At 43.4% G+C, this 21,635-nt stretch overlaps 1 protein-coding gene across 2 annotated transcripts in view; it reads right to left on the reverse strand.

Moving 5' to 3' along the window:
• Positions 1-21,635, reverse strand: part of LOC139413313 (forkhead box protein J3-like) — an 84,560-nt gene that overhangs the window by 35,291 nt on the left and 27,634 nt on the right. For both annotated transcript variants that reach the window (XM_071160528.1, XM_071160529.1), the window contains exon 2: positions 21,035-21,491. In XM_071160528.1, the coding sequence (XP_071016629.1) occupies positions 21,035-21,358 (324 nt within the window). In that variant the 5' untranslated portion in view covers positions 21,359-21,491. The remainder of the gene's footprint in view (positions 1-21,034; positions 21,492-21,635) is intronic.

Genomic DNA, 21,635 nt, shown 5'->3' on the forward strand with positions numbered 1-21,635 from the left:
AGAGTAGAACAAATTAAATGCTACAAAGACGTATTGGGTATAAATTCTGATTTCTATGGCCTTGTCAGTCTCTAGCCTTGTAAGCTGTGGAAAGAAAATAGACATATGTAAAATGTGGTTACCAGACAGATTTTTTGGACTAATAAAAAACACCTGTAAAAGACCACAATAATGCTGTATAACATAGCCCATGTCACCAAAACTAAATGCATTTACCCTTTGAGGTAGAGGGCATAATATTGAGAGGCAGATGACATGGTTTCAGGTTACATTTTATCTTGACCCGACCTCTTGGACGCCGATCTCCTAAAGACAATTGAAGGATCTGAGAAAATAATGTGGTCGTTTTGTGTCATGAAGTCTGGCAGAGAAACTAAACACATTGACCTGTAATTTACTTCCATTGAATTTAGAGCTTACACTCCCCAATAATCAAAACATATAGAGCAAAATGTAGGCAACATTCTTTAGGTCTACCATTCTTGGCAAATTTGTTGACTTTTAAAAAGCCTGAGAATAGCAAAATGTCTCGAGGATGGAAGAAAGATAACAAATAAATTAAAGAAACACTAACGTAGCGAGAAGGTCAAAGTGGAATAATATGAGACTGAAATAAGGCATATGAATTTAGTATTCAATGTCAGAGAGACGGAAATGACTTGCCAGCCATGATTGAGCACCACTAAAAAAAAGGCAGGAGGAAGTACGTTTTGCGATTGGGACGATCTCATCAGAAACATGGTGGAGTTCTCTGGAGGCATCATATATTCACTATGCCTGGTGAATGCAAACTGACTGCCTTTGGGAGTTTGGTTGTTTAATGAATTGCAAGAAAATAATATTCTCAGTGGAAATACAGGTCCATCGTTTCATATTCAGTCGTGTTCTTCTCCCGTCGCTCTTAGAGAACAAGCAGTGAAAAGACACGGATAAATAAAGGTTCACAAATAGACATGGGGTCTTACGGTCCACATTTACCTCCATCCAAAGATGGGGGCGTCAAACTCATTCCATGGAGGGCCTAGTGTAGGGCTGGGCTGTATACAATATTTGACTCTACACACACACAAACATATTGCTGCACGGACCGGTTTGGGTTTTTACTTTGCCTTGTATAACTGTATTTCAATGTTTGGTTTATTAAATGTGATACGCCACTCGGCCTTGTGTCACGTCCGTTTTATAGTTTACTATGCAACTTGAGTGAGTCGTCCCTCTCCGCCTCTCACCAAGCCCCGACCCGTCACTCAAGGAGCACCGTTGTTGTTGCTCGCCCACTTCAACCGACTTTAGTCTGCATGATCAACGCAGCAGCTGGCAACAAGATGTTGATGAAAAACTATGCTGCTTTCCACTTTGCGTCTTAAATGTATAAAACCACAGCGTTCTATGACATTAGTTTGTGCGTCTTACCATCTGCAAAGCTAGTTTGTCTTTTCTTAGGTAGTTGTGGCTAAAATAAATTCTGTTAGCCACTTATCACTAGATAGTACATTTATTAACGGAGTCAGAGAAAAAACATAGCTAGCTAATACAGCCTGATTAATACCAGTGCTGATGTAGGCCTAAATCAGCATGTTGCTTGTACAACACCTTCTAAAATCAGAGAGGAGTAGGTGAAGAATGAACATGTTAGCTACATGTACATGAAGTAAGAGAACATAGTTAAAATGTTGACAAAGGCTATAGGTTTCCCTGGGAAACACATTGGTTCCCACCCTGACACAAATTCCTCCCTGGCTTTTTCAATAGTTGTCATGTCAAACTGTATTCAAAGTGACCAATATTATATTCCAACTATATATTTAGAATAATCATTATATTTCCATGATCGCAACGGTTCACCCATGTTTTGATCTAAATCAAAATTGCAACAGTCGGGAAAAAAGAAGCGCTTGATTGTTTGCCCATTTCATACAGACCTACGTAGCAGTGTAGAAATTCTCTCAAGTGCATTCAGCATTTTCATCAATTTCTGCAAATGATTATAAGCGGTTAAGTTTGATTGAACAATATCAAACAAATCAGAATTGGAGAAAGACCCATTGAAATCACTTAGAATGTATGTGTTGCCACCAATGTGTATAAACCCTGGATGACTGACAGGAGGCGTTGTATTGAAGCCACTGCACAGCCATCTTGGTACATCTCAAAATACATTTATTTATTCATGTCTACGTTCATTTGACAATTTTTTTCTACTACAGACACCTTAATTTATCATTTAAAAGTATATTATGTGCGCCAAAACATTTTCCTTGCTATTTTTTTGTTGTTGTTGTGAGGTAATGTTACTGTCCCCACTACAACCCCAAAATATTTCAAAGCTTGTAATTTTGTCCTTTAACTGAAATACTGTAGAATTGCATTGTTACCGTCAAAAATTGAAGAAAAAAAAAAAGTTTAAAAATAAATATATATCTATTTGCCATTTATCACCCAGCCCACTGTTTGCTGGTTTTTCCTTTCAATTAAGACCTACAAACCAAATGAGGGGAGTTCCTTACTAATTAGTGACCTCAGTTTGTCAATCAAGTCCAAGGGAGGAGAGAAAATCTGCAGACACGCTGCCCTCCGTGAAATGAGTTTGAGGCATGCGATCTAAAGCCTCTGGATATACAAACAATCCCCCAATAGGAGAAACTATCCTACCTCGGATTAAACTATACAGAATCAAAGAAGTTCATATGGGGCAACCAAGCACATCATGCCTTTGCATCACAGGCAGACAGAGCATGACACAACCCCGTATCTGCGGTAGATCTCCCATGGTAACCTGTCCTCAGGGTGCACTATTCGTCCTTACAGGAATGTACAGAGGAACAGAAAAAGAGCCTTTAAAATGTGAAGTGTTGCCTTAGCTTCCACCTTCAGACCAAACCAGAACTTTCCTGAATTCTATTTGACTTGCTACCAATTTAAAAAGCAGCTACAGACCTCCTTTTCAGCCCATTAGCCAAGTTAATGTTGAGCTGACAGACTCGCTGACCCATAAATAATACATGGCAGTGGTCAAGAGAGGCCAGACACCTCAGAGCACCCGTTCATCCCTCTACACGACCGCATTAATGGGCTAATTCAGAGGCAATTAACTGGTGGGGAAGAGGGCTGTGGCCTCGCGGCTGCAGGGCTCAAAGCCGGGGCAAACAATTGCTCTGAGCATTCACACACACACACACACACACCATCTCCCACACGGAGCTCCATTTACATATTGTACTAGGACAGAACTCCCAGCATCTAGATAGAGCCTGAGCAAAACCACAAGGTAACAGTAAACGCGTGTTAAAACATTGGTTTCCGTTCTTCCTGGTCACGGCTAAGAATCCAGAGTACAATCCTGTCTCAACACTGCCGACTAGTAAACATAGTCAAACTGTGCTGCTGTGAGCCATATTGGTTTTCTACTGCAGCCTTTATGCTTACACAGCCCCTGCCTCGTAGCAAATTGACTTAGACCATTTCTTTGATGTTTTTCAAATGGGACTTTCATTCGATAAATTAACTGCAGAAAACTTGCATTGAAAACGGTGACATTGACAAACGAGCAATTACAACCAGCAATATTCATGTGTCATATCCGTGGGTGTAGTGACCTGCGATTAGCCACACTGACGCTGGACGGGAGAGTCGTGGCTGTCAATAGGAGTGGAGGGAAGGCTGAGCAGCCCATTCTGACATGTCATCCATCACTGGTTCCGCTCTGCCGCCACAGCTGTGTCACTGTCCCCCTCTCCGTCGAAGCACCGACCCCAATGAGGACATGCAGGCACGGGGCTCAAGTTTCTCACTCAGAGACCGTCCAGACATGAGCAAGGCTTACAGAGAGAGGCGTAGAAAAGCTCTCAGATGTGGCAATGACAACGTTAAAATAATCAACATGTCGCCACGTTCTGCTTTGCACATGGTGATATCTTGACATTCACACCACATTCATGCCATTGCAGAAAGCGGCGATCGCAAGCGGCAGCGTGAGGTTATTAGCTCTGGGACAATGACTGAAGGGGTGATCAGGGTTACGTAATTACCATGGAGGCTCGAGGATGCATTAGAACAAAAATGAAATGAAATAAGCCAGGAACCTTCTCACTATAATTACTACCCATGCTGATTAGATGAACATGCCAATCATTAGGGCTTGTTACCTCTGCTTTTAATTCCTATCAGATGACGGTGACCTGCCGTGTGGCTGTATAGGCTAGTTAGCTCAGATAACCCTCCAGGTTTAACGGTATATGCTCAGTGAGGGGCTTTACCTCAGCCAGCCTCCAGAACTCCGGCCTGATCCCCAGTCAGTCAGTCTCATGATCCCCAGGACCTTCCCACGGGTTCTAATAATTAGTCCTGGCTGGAGCTTTATTCATTTTTTAAATATTTTTTTTTTAAAGAAGAGAGAAAAAAAAACAGGCGCACGAGAGAACAGCTGACAAATTAGCAGCGAGCTTCACGGGAGGCAAACGATCTACAGGGAGAACAGACTACCTCAATTATGGATATTATTAATGAAATCAAACAAAGACCGGGAGAAGGGAAGAAATCCGTCACACATACTTTATTAAAAACACGAGAGCATTGATTATTTGATCGTTCATGTTTTCTGGAGGATTTGTGAAAATAGTTTTTATATAGCAGAAGCCAGCGGCAGCAGCAGTAGCCGGCCTAGCCCAGCTTAGGTGGATTTAACAGGGAAGATTCAGAGTTAAAGGCGGATTCCAAGGACTTGGCTCTATTTATAGCATGTAGAATTCATCATGGCTCAGCGCCTCTCCACCCCTCTGTCTATCCCCCTCTCTCCACCCACCCACCCCCCCTCTTTCCGGGAGAAATCAAAGTACCTATGAGAGGCCATGCTTATGCTCAGATTGACCTAACACCGAAAGGCCATGAGTAGGAATTGAATTCAAACGTCGAGCTTAGGCTTTCAATTAAAACGAGACCGGCAAAGCAGGGGCTTTCATGATTGGGATTCAGTCTTATACTGAAGCCATGGTAAAGCCTTCAACATCTCTCAAACTAGGGTCCTGTGTTCGCGCGATCATGTGACATGCATGATTTTAACCTTTATTTAAAGCTTTTTCCATGAAACTTTCCCCCTTTTATTTTTATGTCAGATGGTTTAGCACCATCCTCAGACAACCGCTTTCATTTTGTGTAAGGCTTTAAATAGAGGATTAAACTGATGATGTCACATGACTGCGCAAACCACAGAGCCCTGCACTTAGGACTGTTAAATGCTCGCTGCCCTTGCTACAATGACAGGAACACCCATAAGGCCAAAATGGACACCACCTCAGAAGAGCATCACATCTAAAAAAATCGGTTGGGTTTCGGTTGGGTACAAAAAGGATGACTGAAGGATTCTCATACTCCCCATCCGTTTTCCCTTTAGAAGAACCTGAGGACTAGCTAATTATTTTTGTAGTTTTATGAGTTCCTTGCAGTTCATAACTCTGTAGCTAGGGTGATTTCACCCCCGCCTCCCAAATGGTCTCCATTTCCAGCCTTACATCTGAGACAAAGCATGGGCACAGCCCATTGGAGGTGATGATCTCAGTCGCCACATAAGCGAACAGATCTGGAAAAGCCATAAAAATACAGAACCACCCCCTTTCTTCAGTTATTAAATACACACAAATACATCTCAGCCAATCCAAATTCATCCCTATACTGTGCTTCACTGCGTTGCTGAGTCTCAGTCCAAACCCTACCCCCAGCTACTGAGCAGCTGTAGAGACCATTCTGCTTCCTCACTGCTCTAGTGTCGTCGTAGCACTCAGCGGCTGAGCAACATGCCCCCATAACACAGACCGAGACGCACTGCTTTTCAGATAGGCCAGGAGCAGGCCAGGAGCAGTGACTCAGCAAGTATGCACCCCATCCAGAGCTCAACAGTGGATCACTGTCCAACAACATCGGTGGAGAAATAAACAGCACAGCAGCAGTACTACTACTACTGGGGTCTCAGTCAGGCAGCAAGTCAGGTATTGACTTTAAACAGATTTCATTATCACAGTCGAGGGAGCTTCGGCGATCAATTCGTGACTAATGACGGATGGTAAAATGTGTTGCTCAGCAGGGAAAGGAAAAACCGTAAAAAAAAGGTTCATATTTAGGCTAAGATTTGCTTGTATGGAATGGAAGCTATAGATGAACTGAACTGTGAAGTCATGGTCATGAGCTGGGAAAAGACAGTTACATAAAAACAGAGCCAAAATCAGTACATATGGGCCACAAGAGACAGCTCCAGAGCCCCGAGCCCTTTCATGTTCCTCAATGTAGTCGACTCCTCACTCAACGGGGTGTGGGGACAACAGCTCCTGCCAAATGGATGCGAGGCATGCCAGCCAGCATGTCCTCCCCGCCCACTCCAAGGGGCAGAGTGTGAGCAGTGGGGAGGCGGTGGGGGGAGGAAAGGTGAGGCTGGTGGGCGGGCAGCCAGGCAGGAGCTTCCTGACACGGGAACCCGCCACACAGCAGGATCAAACCGGCTGCCGAATGATTCACTACCACTCCCACCACCAACACAGTCGGCACCGGGCCTCCACACAGCCACTTCTGCTGCATCTACAATTAACAACAATCTGGGGAGAGACGGAGTTGCTAAAAATAATCCCACATGCATCTCAAAAAACAGGGCTCTCACTTTGCACTGTCAGTGCCTTTGATACAGCATGATAAGACAGTGTTCTAAAATGGTCGTATTTTTTGGGGCCGGGGAAAATAAGCATTAGTTACTCTAAATATGTATCTCAGCTGATGAATTATTGAATATCTGCAAAGCATTTAAAATGTAACTGCTTGCTTAGCGGGGTAATGGAGAAGTAGATGGAGGTATCAGAGTCTACCGTTGAAGCAATTTTACACTTTCACATTCCACGCCCTGAAACCCAAGCTTGAGGTGGGAGATAGCAGGGGCAGAGAGAAGCGCAAAACACGCTTACCTGACTGATCACATTTAAAATAGGCAACAGGAGCTGCCTGGGATTTCTGTGCTGCAGTCAGTCACTACGTTAGTGAGCAGCAACATTATCTCCAAAGTAAATAATGTCCCGGAGGAACGGCAGCTCCCCAAATCACTTCTTAAAAAACAGAAACCGCTCCAGGCTGCTATTATTAAGCTTGCGCCATCCAATGGGAAGGGGAACCTTTGATCCCTTTAGGGTGCAGCGCATTTGCATTTTATAATGAGATCAAAGAGGCTAGGTCTGTCCAGGGCCCCTGCAGAAGGCAGCGTCGTACCCCATCTCTAGTCTGCAGACTGGCCCGATTTATAGCCTCCTAGACACTGGAGCCGTTTCTTAATCAACATGACACAGTAGCTGTGAGGACATGTGGACATGCAGTAGGGAGATGGTGTTTGTAGGGCAATCGGCATCCATTATTTGCCAGCTTGCCTTCACGCAGGTGTGGAAAACATGGGAAAATCACAGTCTCAACAATCTCCTCCTCAACAGTTAAAGTTCAAGAGCAAACATTTCAAACCTGGTTGAGAATTGCGCCACGTTCTCTTTGGCATCCTTCACCTGCTAGAAACGCAGCAGGGAAAGAGTTTCTGCCTGCACTGGACGACATTCGGTGTGGGAAGAAAGATTTGAGACGGAGGTGGGCGGCTCCACAGTCAGCGACTATTGGATTGGGTGTACATGCGTGCGCGGGTGTGTTCCATCCGAGAGCACTAACGAGTTGGTTTCCCGGAGTTGGAGCGGGCCGAACAGGAGCTCCGCTGGCGTCATCTGTGGGTGCTCTAGCGTCTATACATTTAACACCTTAACACCGAGGTTTATACTGAATGTGTCACACGTCGAAGAATCCCACACTACTGCATTTCAGCGGTAGCCTATAGGCTGTGTGGTCGGAGGAGCGAACAAGTCACTGCAGGGCCGAGGTATGAGACCCAAGCAGGTCAGGTATTTCCCATTAAATTCATTAGCGGTGCGCCCATCTGCCAAGGCCCGGCCGGACACACGTTTTCAGAGGGCCTGATCAGATTAGATGGCCGGTTTGAAGCGGGATTATAAACCTGTTTTGTAAACAGATTTCAGATCTCTGCAGAGCTTTTGCATGGACTGGGTGCCCAGTAATCCTCTAGTGTCTATACATTTAATACCTTAACACTGAGGTTTATACGGAACATGTCACTAAACAAAAAGGATCCTACACTAATGCATTTCAGCAGGTCAGGTAGAACTTGGATCGCTTTAAGTTCATTAGCGGTGGCTCAGGCAGGAGCCAGCCAGTGTGAAACTAATAACCTTAGAAACTGACCCACAGCCAAAACATCTTGAAAAAAAAAAAAGAAGTCTCATCAGCATCAAGAGCTTTGGACAAGCGAAGCAGGACATCTTAACCTGGGAGAGACCAGATCACTCTGATTTGCCTTTAAATCTGTAGAAAGTCATTAGGGCCACATATCCTACACTGCAATGACAGACTGGAATGGATTAGTTTGAGCAGCAAGATTGAATTGGACTAGAGGGAACAGCAGACAACACAGAAGAGTCCGTTTTAGAATACAAGAAGCACTACCTACCTACATACATGATTCTCCCATGTAACATGCTTGGTGATGTTGGTACAAATATATGCTATGGGATGAAGGGGGGGGGGGGGGGGGGTGGACTATAGAAAGGATGATATATCCTTAAGCAAGTATCCATGTAGCAGGCATACTGGGCCAACATAAGTCAGGACTAGCCAGTGTTTCTCAAAGTACTAGCTATTCCCCAAACATCGTTCTCGTCAGCTAGTGTGACCTACAGCACAGGCCTATAAAAAAACCCAAGAGGTCTCTTTTTATAACTCTTCTGCATCGCTTAAGAGTGCAAAATTGTATCCAAAAGTGCTTTAGAGAGCTGGAGAGTTTAAGAAAGCCTCTGTTTAATTGCCTGCTCGTGGACGCAGTGTGCTTATTCACTCCTTCAAAAACGACCACGCTCATATTTTTTGACCTTGATGAATTAGCTGTTCCTATTGACAGCACTTATTGATATTTCTTAAAAGCGTGGGCTAATGGAGTTCTATGGAGATGATTAAATGCCTGGATTAGCCCGGTCTCATCTCGGAGGCACAGCCCGCATTATCATACAGAGCAGACGCGTGCGTGCTCTGGCTCCTAAATTCTTGCAGCCCGCCAACATCTCTCCAGGGGAATAGCGGAGTGATGACTGCATCCGACCTACATTCACCCCGCCCAGACATGCTCACATCAGCCCCTCACACACAAACACGAAAGGAACTAGACACACGCTATCCACATTTTCGAATGTTGCTATGTGCACAGACAATGGAAGTGAAGGATTCGACTTACTAGAGTCCATTGTTTTTGAAGGAGTCAATTTCTAGAGTCTCAAAGTCAAGTAAACAAGTGAAATTGTATATGTATTTAGTTAAAGTTCGCTAATGTTAGCTATATCTACCAGCAGTTATGTTGTGATAATTAGGTTAGTTGTGTAAGAGTTAAAACCTCTACAGGATTGGTGTTTGTCCTGCGGGGCGGTTGAGCTAACATGCATTAATGTGATTAGCATGACGTAAGTAACAAGAACATTTCCCAGGACATAGACATGTCTTATATGGACAGAAAGCTTAAATTCTTGTTAATCTAACTGTAGTTTCCAATTAACAGCAGCAATTAGAGTGAAAAAAATACCATGCCTTTGAGAGCGCACAGCAAAATATTTTATCATGGCAACTGGTTTGATACATTCGCATCGGAAGGTAAATAATGTACTTACATTCAGTAATCTTGCCGATTTGTCATCCTGAGGGTCCCAGAGATAAAATGTTGCATTGTTTTGTTTGATAAAATACCTTTTTATATTCAAAACATAGGCACTGGGTTCTACAGTTTGAACCCCTGCTGTGTCTGCTCCCATCTAGATGGTTCTGTGAAGGTTAGTGCCTTTTCTGTAGGGAAGCCATCATTTATGACATACCTGGGAGTGTGTAAAACATATTTTTATTACCATATAATTTCTATATGTTCTCTTTAGTTATGTACTTAAATGTATCAATTGACCAATTCTTCACTTTTGGCTTGACTTTTTTTTGAACAGTAATACAATGGTTCATTGGATCAGTCTTTAACTTTGTACATACAGTGGGGAGAACAAGTATTTGATAACCTGCTAAATCGGCAGTGTTTCCTACTTACAAAGCATGTAGAGGTCTGTAATATTTATCATAGGTACACTTCAACTGTGAGAGACAGAATCTAAAACAAAAATCCAGAAAATCACATTGTATGATTAAGTAATTAATTTGCATTTTATTGCATGACATAATTATTTGATACATCAGAAAAGCAGAAGTTAATATTTGGTACAGAAACCTTTGTTTGCAATTACAGAGATCATATGTTTCTTGTAGGTCTTGACTAGGTTTGCACACACTGCAGCAAGGATTTTGGCCCGCTCCTCCATAGACCTTCTCCAGATCCTTCAGGTTTCGGGGCTGTCGCTGGGCAATACGGACTTTCAGCTCCCTCCAAAGATTTTCTATTGGGTTCAGGTCTGGAGACTGGCTAGGCCACGCCAGGACCTTGAGATGCTTCTTACGGAGCCACTCCTTAGTTGCTCTGGCTGCGTGTTTCGGGTCGTTGTCATGCTGGAAGACCCAGCCACAACCCATCTTCAATGGGGAAAGGAGGTTGTTGGCCAAAAACTTGCGATATATGGCCCCATCCATCCTCTCCTCAATACGGTGCAGTCGTCCTGTCCCCTTTGCAGAAAAGCATCCCCAAAGAATGATTTTTCCACCTCCATGCTTCACGGTTGGGATGGTGTTCTTGGGGTTGGACTCATCCTTCTTCCTCCAAACACGGCGAGTGGAGTTTAGACCAAAAAGCTCTATTTTTGTCTCATCAGACCACATGACCTTCTCCCATTCCTCCTCTGGATCATCCAGATGGTCATTGGCAAACTTCAGACGGGGCTGGACATGCGCTGGCTTGAGCAGGGGGACCTTGCGTGCGCTGCAGGATTTTAATCCATGACGGCATAGTGTGTTACTAATGATTTTCTTTGAGACTGTGGTCCCAGCTCTCTTCAGGTCATTGACCAGGTCCTGTCATGTAGTTCTGGGCTGATCCCTCACCTTCCTCATGATCATTGATGCCCCACGAGGTGAGATCTTGCATGGAGCCCCAGACCGAGGGTGATTGACCGTCATCTTGAACTTCTTCCATTTTCTAATAATTGCACCAACAGTTGTTGCCTTCTCACCAAGCTGCTTTCGTATTGTCCTGTAGCCCATCCCAGCCTTGTGTAGGTCTACAATTTTATCTATGATGTCCTTACACAGCTCTTTAGTCTTGGCCATTGTGGAGAGGTTGGAGTCTGTTTGATTAAGTGTGTGGATAGGTGTCTTTTATACAGGTAACGAGTTCAAACAGGTAATGAGTGGAGAACAGCAAGGCTTCTTAAAGAAAAACTAACAGGTCTGTGAGAGCCGTAATTCTTACTGGTTGGTAGGTGATCAAATACTTATGTCAAGCAATAAAATGCAAATTAATTACTTAAAAATCATACAATGTGATATTCTGGATTTTTGTTTTAGATTCCGTCTCTCACGGTTGAAGTATACCTATGATAAAAATTACAGACCTCTACGTGCTTTGTAAGTAGGAAAACCTGCAAAATCGACAGTGTTTTAAATACTTGTTCTCCCCACTGTACACTGCTGGCATCTAATTGCCTAAATCACACCTAGACTCCTAAGTGATATAATGACCTTTCGCTTGCATTTCAAAGATGATTTTTTTTTTTTACCAGATCTGATGTGTTATATCCTCCTACTTAATTTCACATTTCCACAAACGTCAGTGTTTCCTTTCAAATGGTATCAAGAATATAAACTCAGCAAAAAAAAGAAAAAAAATGTCCCTTTCAGGACCTTGCCTTCCAGATAACTTCACAGATCTTCATTGTAAAGTGTTTAAAAACTGTTTCCCATGCTTGTTCAATTAATGAACATGCACCTGTGGAACGGGCAATAAGACACTAACAGCTTACAGACAGTAGGCAATTAAGGTCACAGTTATGAAAACTTAGGCCTCTTAGTGTCCTATCTACTGACTCTGAAAAACAACAAAAGAAAGATGCCCAGGGTCCCTGCTCATCTGCGTGAGCGTGCCTTAGGCATGCTGCAAGGAGGCATATAGATGTGGTCAGGGCAATAAATTGCAATGTCTGTACTGTGAGACGACTAAGACAGCGCTACAGGGAGACAGGACGGACAGCTGATCGTCCTCGCAGTTGCATAACACGTGTAACAACACCTGCACAGGATCGGTACATCCAAACATCACACCTGCGGGACAGGTACAGGATGGCAACAACTGCCCGAGTTACACCAGGAACGCACAATCCCTCCATCAGTGCTCAGACTGTCCACAATGAGCTGAGAGAGGCTGGACTGAGGGCTTGTAGGGCCTGTAAGGCAGGTCCTCACCAGACATTACCGGAAACAACGTCACCTATGGGCACAAACCCACCATTGCTGGACCAGACAGGACTGGCAAAAAGTGCTCTTCACTGATGAGTAGCAGGTTTTGTCTCACCAGGGGTGATGGTCAGACTCCGCTTGATGGCATTGCAGGCAATCTCAACGCTGTGGTGTACAGGGAAGACATCCTCCTCCCTCATGTGGTACCCTTCCTGCAGGCTCATCATGACATGACCCTCCAGCATAACAATGCCACCAGCCATACTGCCCTTTCTGTGTGTGATTTCCTGCAAGACAGGAATGTCAGTGTTCTGCCATGGCCAGCGAAGAGCCCGGATCTCAATCCCATTGATTACGTCTGGGACCTGTTGGATCGGAGGGCCATTCCCCCCCCACCCCCCCACCAGAATTGTCTGGGAACTTGCAGGTGCCTTGGTGGAAGAGTGGGGTAACATCTCACAGCAAGAAATTGTAAATCTGGTGCAGTGCTTGAGGAGATGCACTGCAGTACTTAATGCAGCTGGTGTCCACACGAGATTGAGAATTACTTTTGATTTTGACCCCCTCAGTTCAGAGACACATTATTCAATTTCTGTTAGTCACATGTCTGTGGAACTTATTCAGTTTATATATCCGTTGTTGAATCTTATGTTCATACAAATATTTACACATGTTAAGTTTGCTGAAAATGAACACAGTTGACAGTGTTTTTTTTTGCTGAGTTTACATATCCTTGCTTCAGGTCCTGAGCTACAGGCAGTTAGTTGGTTATGCCATTTTGAGGCGAAAATTGAAAAAAAGGTTCCGATCCTTGAGAGGTTTTAACTTCTTATGGCTGGGGGGCAGTATTGAGTAGCTTGGATGAATAAGGTGCCCAGAGTAAACTGCCTGCTACTCAGGCCCAGAAGCTAATATATGCATATTATTAGATTTGGATATAAAACACTCTAAATTTTCTAAAACTGTTTGAATGATGTCTGTGAGTATAACAGAACTCATATGGCAGGCAAAAACCGGAGAAAAAAATCCAACCAGGAGGTGGGAAATCTGAGGTCTGTATGTTTTCAAGTCTTTGCCTATCCAATATACAGTGTAAAATTTGGTCCAATTGGACTTCCTAAGGCTTCCACTAGATGTCAACAGTCTTTAGAACCTTGTTTCAGGCTTCTACTGCAAAGGGGGAGAGAATAAGAGCTGTTTGAGTCAGGTGTCTGGCAGAATGCCATGTGCTCAGTCTCGAGTGCGCCCGTGAGAGTTAGCTGTGTTCCTTTTCCTTTCTAAAGAAAAAGGAATTGTCCAGTTGGAATATTATTGAAGATTTATGAAAAAAACATCCTAAAGATTGAATCTGCTTCTACGAACTGTAATGGAACTGTCGTCTGAACTAAGTGCCTGCCCCTTGTGAATTTGGATTTGTGAACTAAACGCGAACAAAAAGGGAGGTATTTGGACATAGACTTTATCGAACAAAAGTAACATTTATTGTGGAACTGGGATTCCTGGGAGTGCATTCCGATGAAGATCAAAGTTAATTGAATATTTATAATGCTATTTCTGACTCCTGTTGACTCCACAACATGGCGTGTATCTGTATGGCTTGTTTTAGTCTCAGCACTGTACTCAGATTATTGCATGGTGTGCTTTTTCCGTAAAGCTTTTTTGAAATCTGACACAGCGGTTGCATTAAGGAGAAGTACATCTTTAATTCCATGTATAACACTTGTATTTTCATCAACATTTATGAAGAGTATTTCTATAAATTGATGTGGCTCTCTGCAAAATCACCAGATGTTTTGGAAGCAAAACAATACTGAACATAACACGCCAATGTAAACTGAGATTTTTGGATATAAATATGAACCTTATCGAACAAAATATGTATTGAGTAACATCAAGTCCTATGAGTGTCATCTGATGAAGATCAAAAGGTTAGTGATGAATTTCTCTCTATTTCTGCTTTTTGTGATGGCAGGGTTTTTCTGTGACTAGGTGCTGACCTAACAATTGTTTGGTGTCCTTTCGCTGTAAAGCCTTTTTCAAATCGGACACTGTGGGATTAACAACAAGTTTGTCTTTAAAATGGTGTATAATACTTGTATGTTTGAGGAATTTTAAATTGTGATATTTCGGTTTGAATTTGGCGCCCTGCACTTTCACTGGCAGTTGTCAAATTGATCCCGTTAACGGGATTTCAGCCGTAAGAAGTTTAAGGGCCATCAAGCCAATAACTATAAAAACAACGATGATAAAACTATAGGCTACAGGACTAGAAAATGTTGGTGAGTATCCACAAGAAAGTTCATCGTTCTACAGTCCTGCACCGGTCGACTGAGCAACACATCCTATTACATGTTGCCGATTAAAAAGGTGGCAACAAGACCATTCATGGCATTTAACGTACTGATTCAGACCATTCAGTGCGTGTTGGTCATATTGACAACTGAAAATAATACTTTAATGTACATGTAGGCCTAAGGAAAAATAATATATATAGTAACTTAAAATAAAAATATAATTTTTAAATACATGTCGCAATTCAACCAAAAAACGCTATTTAGGCTGGGCTAAACTTTACAGCATGCCATTGCCCAAGTGGATTGCAAGGGATTTCCATTTTTCTAACATTTGTCAATTCCTCTGGGTCTTTCACTGTGCTCATCTAGGCTATGTAACAGTGTTATCATAAATGGCCAAAAGTGATCACACCAATGCACTTTGTCCTCAACTTTCCCCGACATGCATTTTATATGCTGTAGGCCTGTTTTACATTCAGCAAAATTAGTAAAAGTAAGCCTGCTTCTTTCCCCAAAATAGGCCATTAGGCTTGAAATATCAAAAAAGTATTTTATTTTAAAAAAAATTTTAAAGTCCCATAGCTTTGGTAGCCTATAGCTTTCATGGGATTTCACAAAGAGAGGACTGGCCTATTATCGGAGAGGCTTGCGTAGCCTAGAGCCTGTTGAGCACAGGAACAGCTGTAACAGAGGCTTGTGATGTGTAGCTGAGGTAAGAAACTAAATATTAGTTACCTATATTAGGCCATTCATTAGCTAAATACACTGCTCAAAAAAATAAAGGGAACACTTAAACAACACAATGTAACTCCAAGTCAATCACACTTCTGTGAAATCAAACTATCCACTTAGGAAGCAACACTGATAGACAAATTTCACATGCTGTTGTGCAGATGGAATAGACAACAGGTGGAAATTATAGGCAATTAGCAAGACACCCCCAATAAAGGAGTGGTTCTGCAGATGGGGACCACAGACTACTTCTCAGTTCCTATAATTCCTGGCTGATGTTTTGGTCACTTTTGAATGCTGGCGGTGCTTTCACTCTAGTGGTAGCATGAGACGGAGTCTACAACCCACACAAGTGGCTCAGGTAGTGCAGCTCATCCAGGATGGCACATCAATGCGAGCTGTGACAAGAAGGTTTGCTGTGTCTGTCAGCGTAGTGTCCAGAGCATGGAGGCGCTACCAGGAGACAGGCCAGTACATCAGGAGATGTGGAGGAGTCCCGTAGGAGGGCAACAACCCAGCAGCAGGACCGCTACCGCCGCCTTTGTGCAAGGAGGAGCACTGCCAGAGCCCTGCAAATTGACCTCCAGCAGGCCACAAATGTGCATGTGTCTGCTCAAACGGTCAAAAACAGACTCCACGAGGGTGGCAAGAGGGCCCGACGTCCACAGGTGGGGGTTGTGCTTACAGCCCAACACCGTGCAGGACGTTTGGCATTTGCCAGAGAACACCAAGATTGGCAAATTCACGGCTAGGGCATTGTGCTCTTCACAGATGAAAGCAGGTTCAGACTGAGCACGTGACAGACGTGACAGTCTGGAGACACCGTGGAGAACATTCTGCTGCCTGCAACATCCTCCAGCATGACCGGTGGGTCAGTCATGGTGTGGGGTGGCATTTCTTTGGGGGGCGCACAGCCCTCCATGTGCTCGCCAGAGGTAGCCTGACTGCCATTAGGTACAGAGATGAGTTCCTCAGACCCCTTGTGAGACCATATGCTGGTGCCGTTGGCCCTGGGTTCCTCCTAATGCAAGACAATGCTAGACCTCATGTGGCTGGAGTGTGTCAGCAGTTCCTGCAAGAGGAAGGCATTGATGCTATGGACTGGCCTGCCCGTTCCCCAGACCTGAATCCAATTGAGCACATCTGGGACATCATGTCTCGCTCCATCCACCAACGCCACATTGCACCACAGACTGTCCAGGAGTTGGCAGAAGCTTTAGTCCAGGTCTGGGAGGAGATCCCTCAGGAGACCATCCGCCACCTCATCAGGAGCATGCCCAGGCGTTGTAGGGAGGTCATACAGGCACGTGGAGGCCACACACACTACTGAGCCTCATTTTGGACTTGTTTTAAGGACATTACATCAAAGTTGGATCAGCCTGTAGTGTGGTTTTCCACTTTAATTTTGTGTGACTCCAAATCCAGACCTCCATGGGTTGATAAATTTGATTTCCATTGATAATTTGTGTGATTTTGTTGTCAGCACATTCAACTACGTAAAGAAAAATTTAATAAGAATATTTCATTCATTCAGATCTAGGATGTGTTATTTTAGTGTTCCCTTTATTTTTTTGAGCAGTGTATATTAGGGCAATATTTACCCGTCAAAGTGCAAGGGGGGAAAAAAAATAAAATTGAGATCTGTGGTCCCTGGGAACGCAAAGTTCCACTAGTGATTATGCATGTTTTTAGACAACAACTGCTATACCTGGGCTACAACAGGGCGACGAGGAATTTATTATGGTCATCTAGTGAATACACAATTATTGTCCATAGGTTGTAAACTGCAGTGACGTAGCAACCATTTGGATGAGTTTGGGTATATTCTTGACAGTTTCGAGGGACAAGGTACCATAGCAGGCCACTCATACGGTGTATTTTATCAGTGTTAAGATAATAATTGCCTAAAGTAGGCGTACGAACTTCCCCTTTCCATCTCCCTGCCCGTTCTTAATGCTGTAGCCTATTTTACATTCAGTAATCAAGCGCAAATCTCTCCTCCAATAGGCTATTAGGCAAAAAACTACATTTGAAATAAGTGTCCAACAAGCTTTTGTAGTCTGACTTTTCCTGGGACTCCAGGAATAACCATGGCAGCGGCGAGGCCAGGTGCATAATTGTGCAACAGAACAAAGACAGGCTGGAGATGTAATCTACAGCCTAGGTAGAAGTGTACGCATATTAGACCAGAATTCATATAAGCTCAATGTTAGGCTTAATACCGCAGTGAATATATCAAGTCAATTTACACAGCGAAATAAAGCATTTATTAGATAACAAAATCATAGGTAGCTACATCATGTGCCTCCAGAGGCTGCGCTGAGTGCGCTCCCTACCAGTCCAGGGGTACACAGCTGGAAAAGCTACCATACGTTACAATACAATGTAATGAAGAATGTTATTGTTTTCTAGTCAGTATAAAACTCTAGGCTGGAAACTGCAGTGAATAGCCTATGCAATTTGAATAACTGCTCAGATGCCTGGTGTTTTGAACGCATCCCGGTATTCATTTCAAAATAACTGCATCTAGACTGACTGATTGGGCAACCATTAATATCAGTTCCAGGTTTTTTTCCTCCCCCTTAGCAGTTTACAAGGTTCAGGCACATAAGGCCCAGAAATATGTGGTATTTTGTCAGGATGTTTCGGCTAACAGAAATGTGCTAATGTAGGAATTTCTAGTGACGCGCATACGAATTATGATAGTGCATGAGCACGGAGGAAGTCGTATCCAGTCTCCACGTTTGGCTTCCGTGTTTTAAAAGTGTTCGAAAAGAAGTTATATTAGGTGTATACATATCATATTCAGGACTATCAGCGGGCTAATTGAATTAAACGTTGTTGCTCCTGTGATTACCCTGTTTCAACATCATCTAAAAAGACATTGTCTTTGAAAATGTAAATCATGAATGAACAGACCGTAAAACATGCGTAGTGATACGACATTTCACATCACAGCCTCAATAGTCAACCTAAATACATTTCACCACCATACAGTACTTATTTTTACCCATGTTCAAACTGTGTAGGCTAACAATGTGTTTTGTTTGTCATTTAGCAGATGCTCTTATCCAGAGCAATTTACAGGAGCAATTAGGATTAAGTGCTTTTCTCAAGGGCACAGACAGATTTAACCTAGTAAACTCGGGATTCAAACCAGCAACCTTTTGGTTACTGGCCCAATCTCTTAACTGCAAGGTTACCACCCAGCCCACAATCCACCACTCCTTAGTAACCTGTGCAATGTCGATAGTAAGCATGTCAGTCTCTCTTGGCTCAAAGTACAGGAGAGATTGACTCAGTGTTAATTTCATCGCCAATAACTGACAAACTTGTCAAATACCTATTTTTCCTAACTAAAACTGACAGGAATGAGATGCCCCGAAAAATAACCAATAACTTTTACACATTTTAGTTGACAAAAGTGTGACGAGAATTCCACATGAGCCTACTGGACATTTAATTTGACAAGAAACTCCATTTCATCCGTTTTGTCAAATCCTAAACATGCACAATATTTAATGCAATGCATCGGCATCTTTCAGTCGTGTGGTCTGATCGAGCGGATCTGCCCGGCTCTCCCTCACAGCTCCCAGGTGGTCACTTCAGTCACTTGACAATCTTTTAAACTGATGCGAATCCAGGACACTTGACTTGCAACTAACCTCAACTAGAAACAATGTTTACGCCCTCTCGTACTTTCATGTAGGCTATTTTTGCTTTGATCACATCAGAAGCTCTATTTTCCCATGTGTGCTGCTTTTCACTCATCGGTGTTGCCGCTGCCACGCTGCAGTCCGCAAATGAGAGTTGTGGTTGCTTTTTTCCTATGGGAAGAACAAAATGCTATTTGTTGAATATTAGGAGTACAGTAATACGTCTGGCATTTTTGGAAAGATCCCATTTTCAAAGGAAACCACTTATTTACCCCCTTGTTATTTACCTCCCTTGACTGTTATGGTGGTGTGTGTGTGTGTGTGTGTGTGTGTGTGTGGGGGGGGGGGGGGAGTAGGGTTAGTTGGAAATGGCTATCTGAATATGAACATAATGGAAGTTGGGGGTAGCCTAAATATTCATTATTTCACCTAGACAAATCTATACGGAACAATGTTTTTTTACACAACAATTTCAAAGATTTTACTGAGTTACAGTTCATAACGGGAAATCAGTCAATTGAAATAAATTCATTAGGCCCTAATCTATGGATCTCTCATGACTGGGAGTACAGAGGAGTCTTGGTCACAGATGCATTAAAATAGGTAGGGGTGTGGATCAGAAAGACAGTATCTGGTGTGACCACCATTTGCCTCGTGCAGCACGACACATCTCCTTCACATAGAGTTGATCACGTTGACTGTGGCCTGTGGAATCTTGTCCCACTCCTCTTCAATGGCTGTGCGAAGTAGCTGGATATTTGGTGGGAACTGGAACACATTGTCGATCCAGAGCATCCCATATATATATTTCCTGATCTCCTAGATACAGGGGAAACACCTCAACCTTGTTTCTTATGATACATTGTTTGCCATTTATGGGCTATACTAGTAAATGCCAAATTCAATATTTTATCAAATAATTGTTATTTTTATATATAAAGGGGCCCTAAAATTCATAATCAAAAAGCTAAATGATCCATAGTATGACCAGCATAAAACAACTCCATTCGTCACCTTAAAAACCCCCCACCCCCCAACGATCATATTAATCTCAAATGACTCAAGCAAACAGCAAAATTACATTTTAAATAAAACAATTTAAAAAACTAGTTGTGACAAAAATGTAGTAAAAGTATTTTTGTCTAATATATTTGTTTTTTTTTGCGCCGGACCAGAGGAAGACTAGCTGTCGCCACTGGCGTCAGCTAATGGGGATCCCACTAAAATCTCAATCTAAAATCTAAGACATTGCATATCAACATGGTTGATATGAAGCCAAATCAACCCATTTAATGCTGGATACTTTCTTATCCCCTCCCCACATAGACGCACACAGGAAATGGGCTGCATACATCATGTCTGACTGCAATAAACCAGTGCCGCACATCCTACTTCCTATAAATGTCTACTGATTGGAAAACTCATTCTTGTATCACTTTCCATCTGGGCTCTTTAAAAGGCAATCAGCATAGCTTCATCTGTGTTGATCATGTGCTCCTTGAGATGATGACACAGCACTGGCTCTCTCCTACACAACGGCCTTCTCCCTATCAAGGCATCTGCAATGAATAATACCACCCATGAATGAGTTATTTAGTCTTTGTTTGCTCAGATCGGGACATCTCTGAATATTAATCCAGAATTTTACACTTCACAGTTCTCGCAGGGCTGCTCCTATTTTTATTTTATTTTTTTATTCAAAAGATGTACAGCTCGCTTTGAGCTTTACGGGAAATTACAGTGTGGTGCTTGTTATTAATGACATTGAGCTTTCACGTCCAACTCGATGTCTACAAAACTAACTCGATAGCATTCCAAAACCACACACACACACCGGGTGATGTCATCAGCTGGGAATTGACATCCTTTCTACTCCAGCTCGTCTGTCTGTCCTCTTACAGTACGTACCTTCCAGCCGCTGCCTGCCTCCCGGTAGTAGGGGAAGTTGTCACAGATCCACTGGTAGATCTCGCTCAGAGTCATCTTCTTCTTTGGCGAGCTGTTGATGGCGAAGGTGATGAGGCTGGCGTAGCTGTAGGGCGGCTTGCCATCTTTGTGCTGCTGGACCTCCTCCTGGTCCAGCGTGGTGTTGGGGTCCAGCATGGCGTTCTTCTTGCCCATGCCCTGCCCCCCGTGGCCCCCCTGGGCATCCGCCTTCTGGATGGCAGCCCGCATGGTCAGCTGAGGCAGCCAATCCATGGAGGTCAGACTACTCTCCAGCTCCGACGTCATAGCGACGGCAGGCTGGGCTAGGCTGGGGGGGGGCGGGGGGGTGTTGATGGGTGGAAAGCAGGCCAGGTGAGGTGAGTGGAGGCTGAGGGCAAGGCTCCCCCAGCTCAGCAGTCTAGCGGTCTCTGAGTGAGGCCTAGAAGATAAGACAGGCAGGGTTCAGTCCAACTACACACATTTTGAAATTACACTTTAACAATGAGGTTGGTGAGCATAAAAAAAAGACCATGTCTGGCAGCTAGCTAGATATACTGCATTAAATTAGTATCATATTCCCTGT

This window comes from Oncorhynchus clarkii, chromosome 7, assembly GCF_045791955.1.
Source record: "Oncorhynchus clarkii lewisi isolate Uvic-CL-2024 chromosome 7, UVic_Ocla_1.0, whole genome shotgun sequence".
Classification (NCBI taxonomy): domain Eukaryota; kingdom Metazoa; phylum Chordata; class Actinopteri; order Salmoniformes; family Salmonidae; genus Oncorhynchus; species Oncorhynchus clarkii.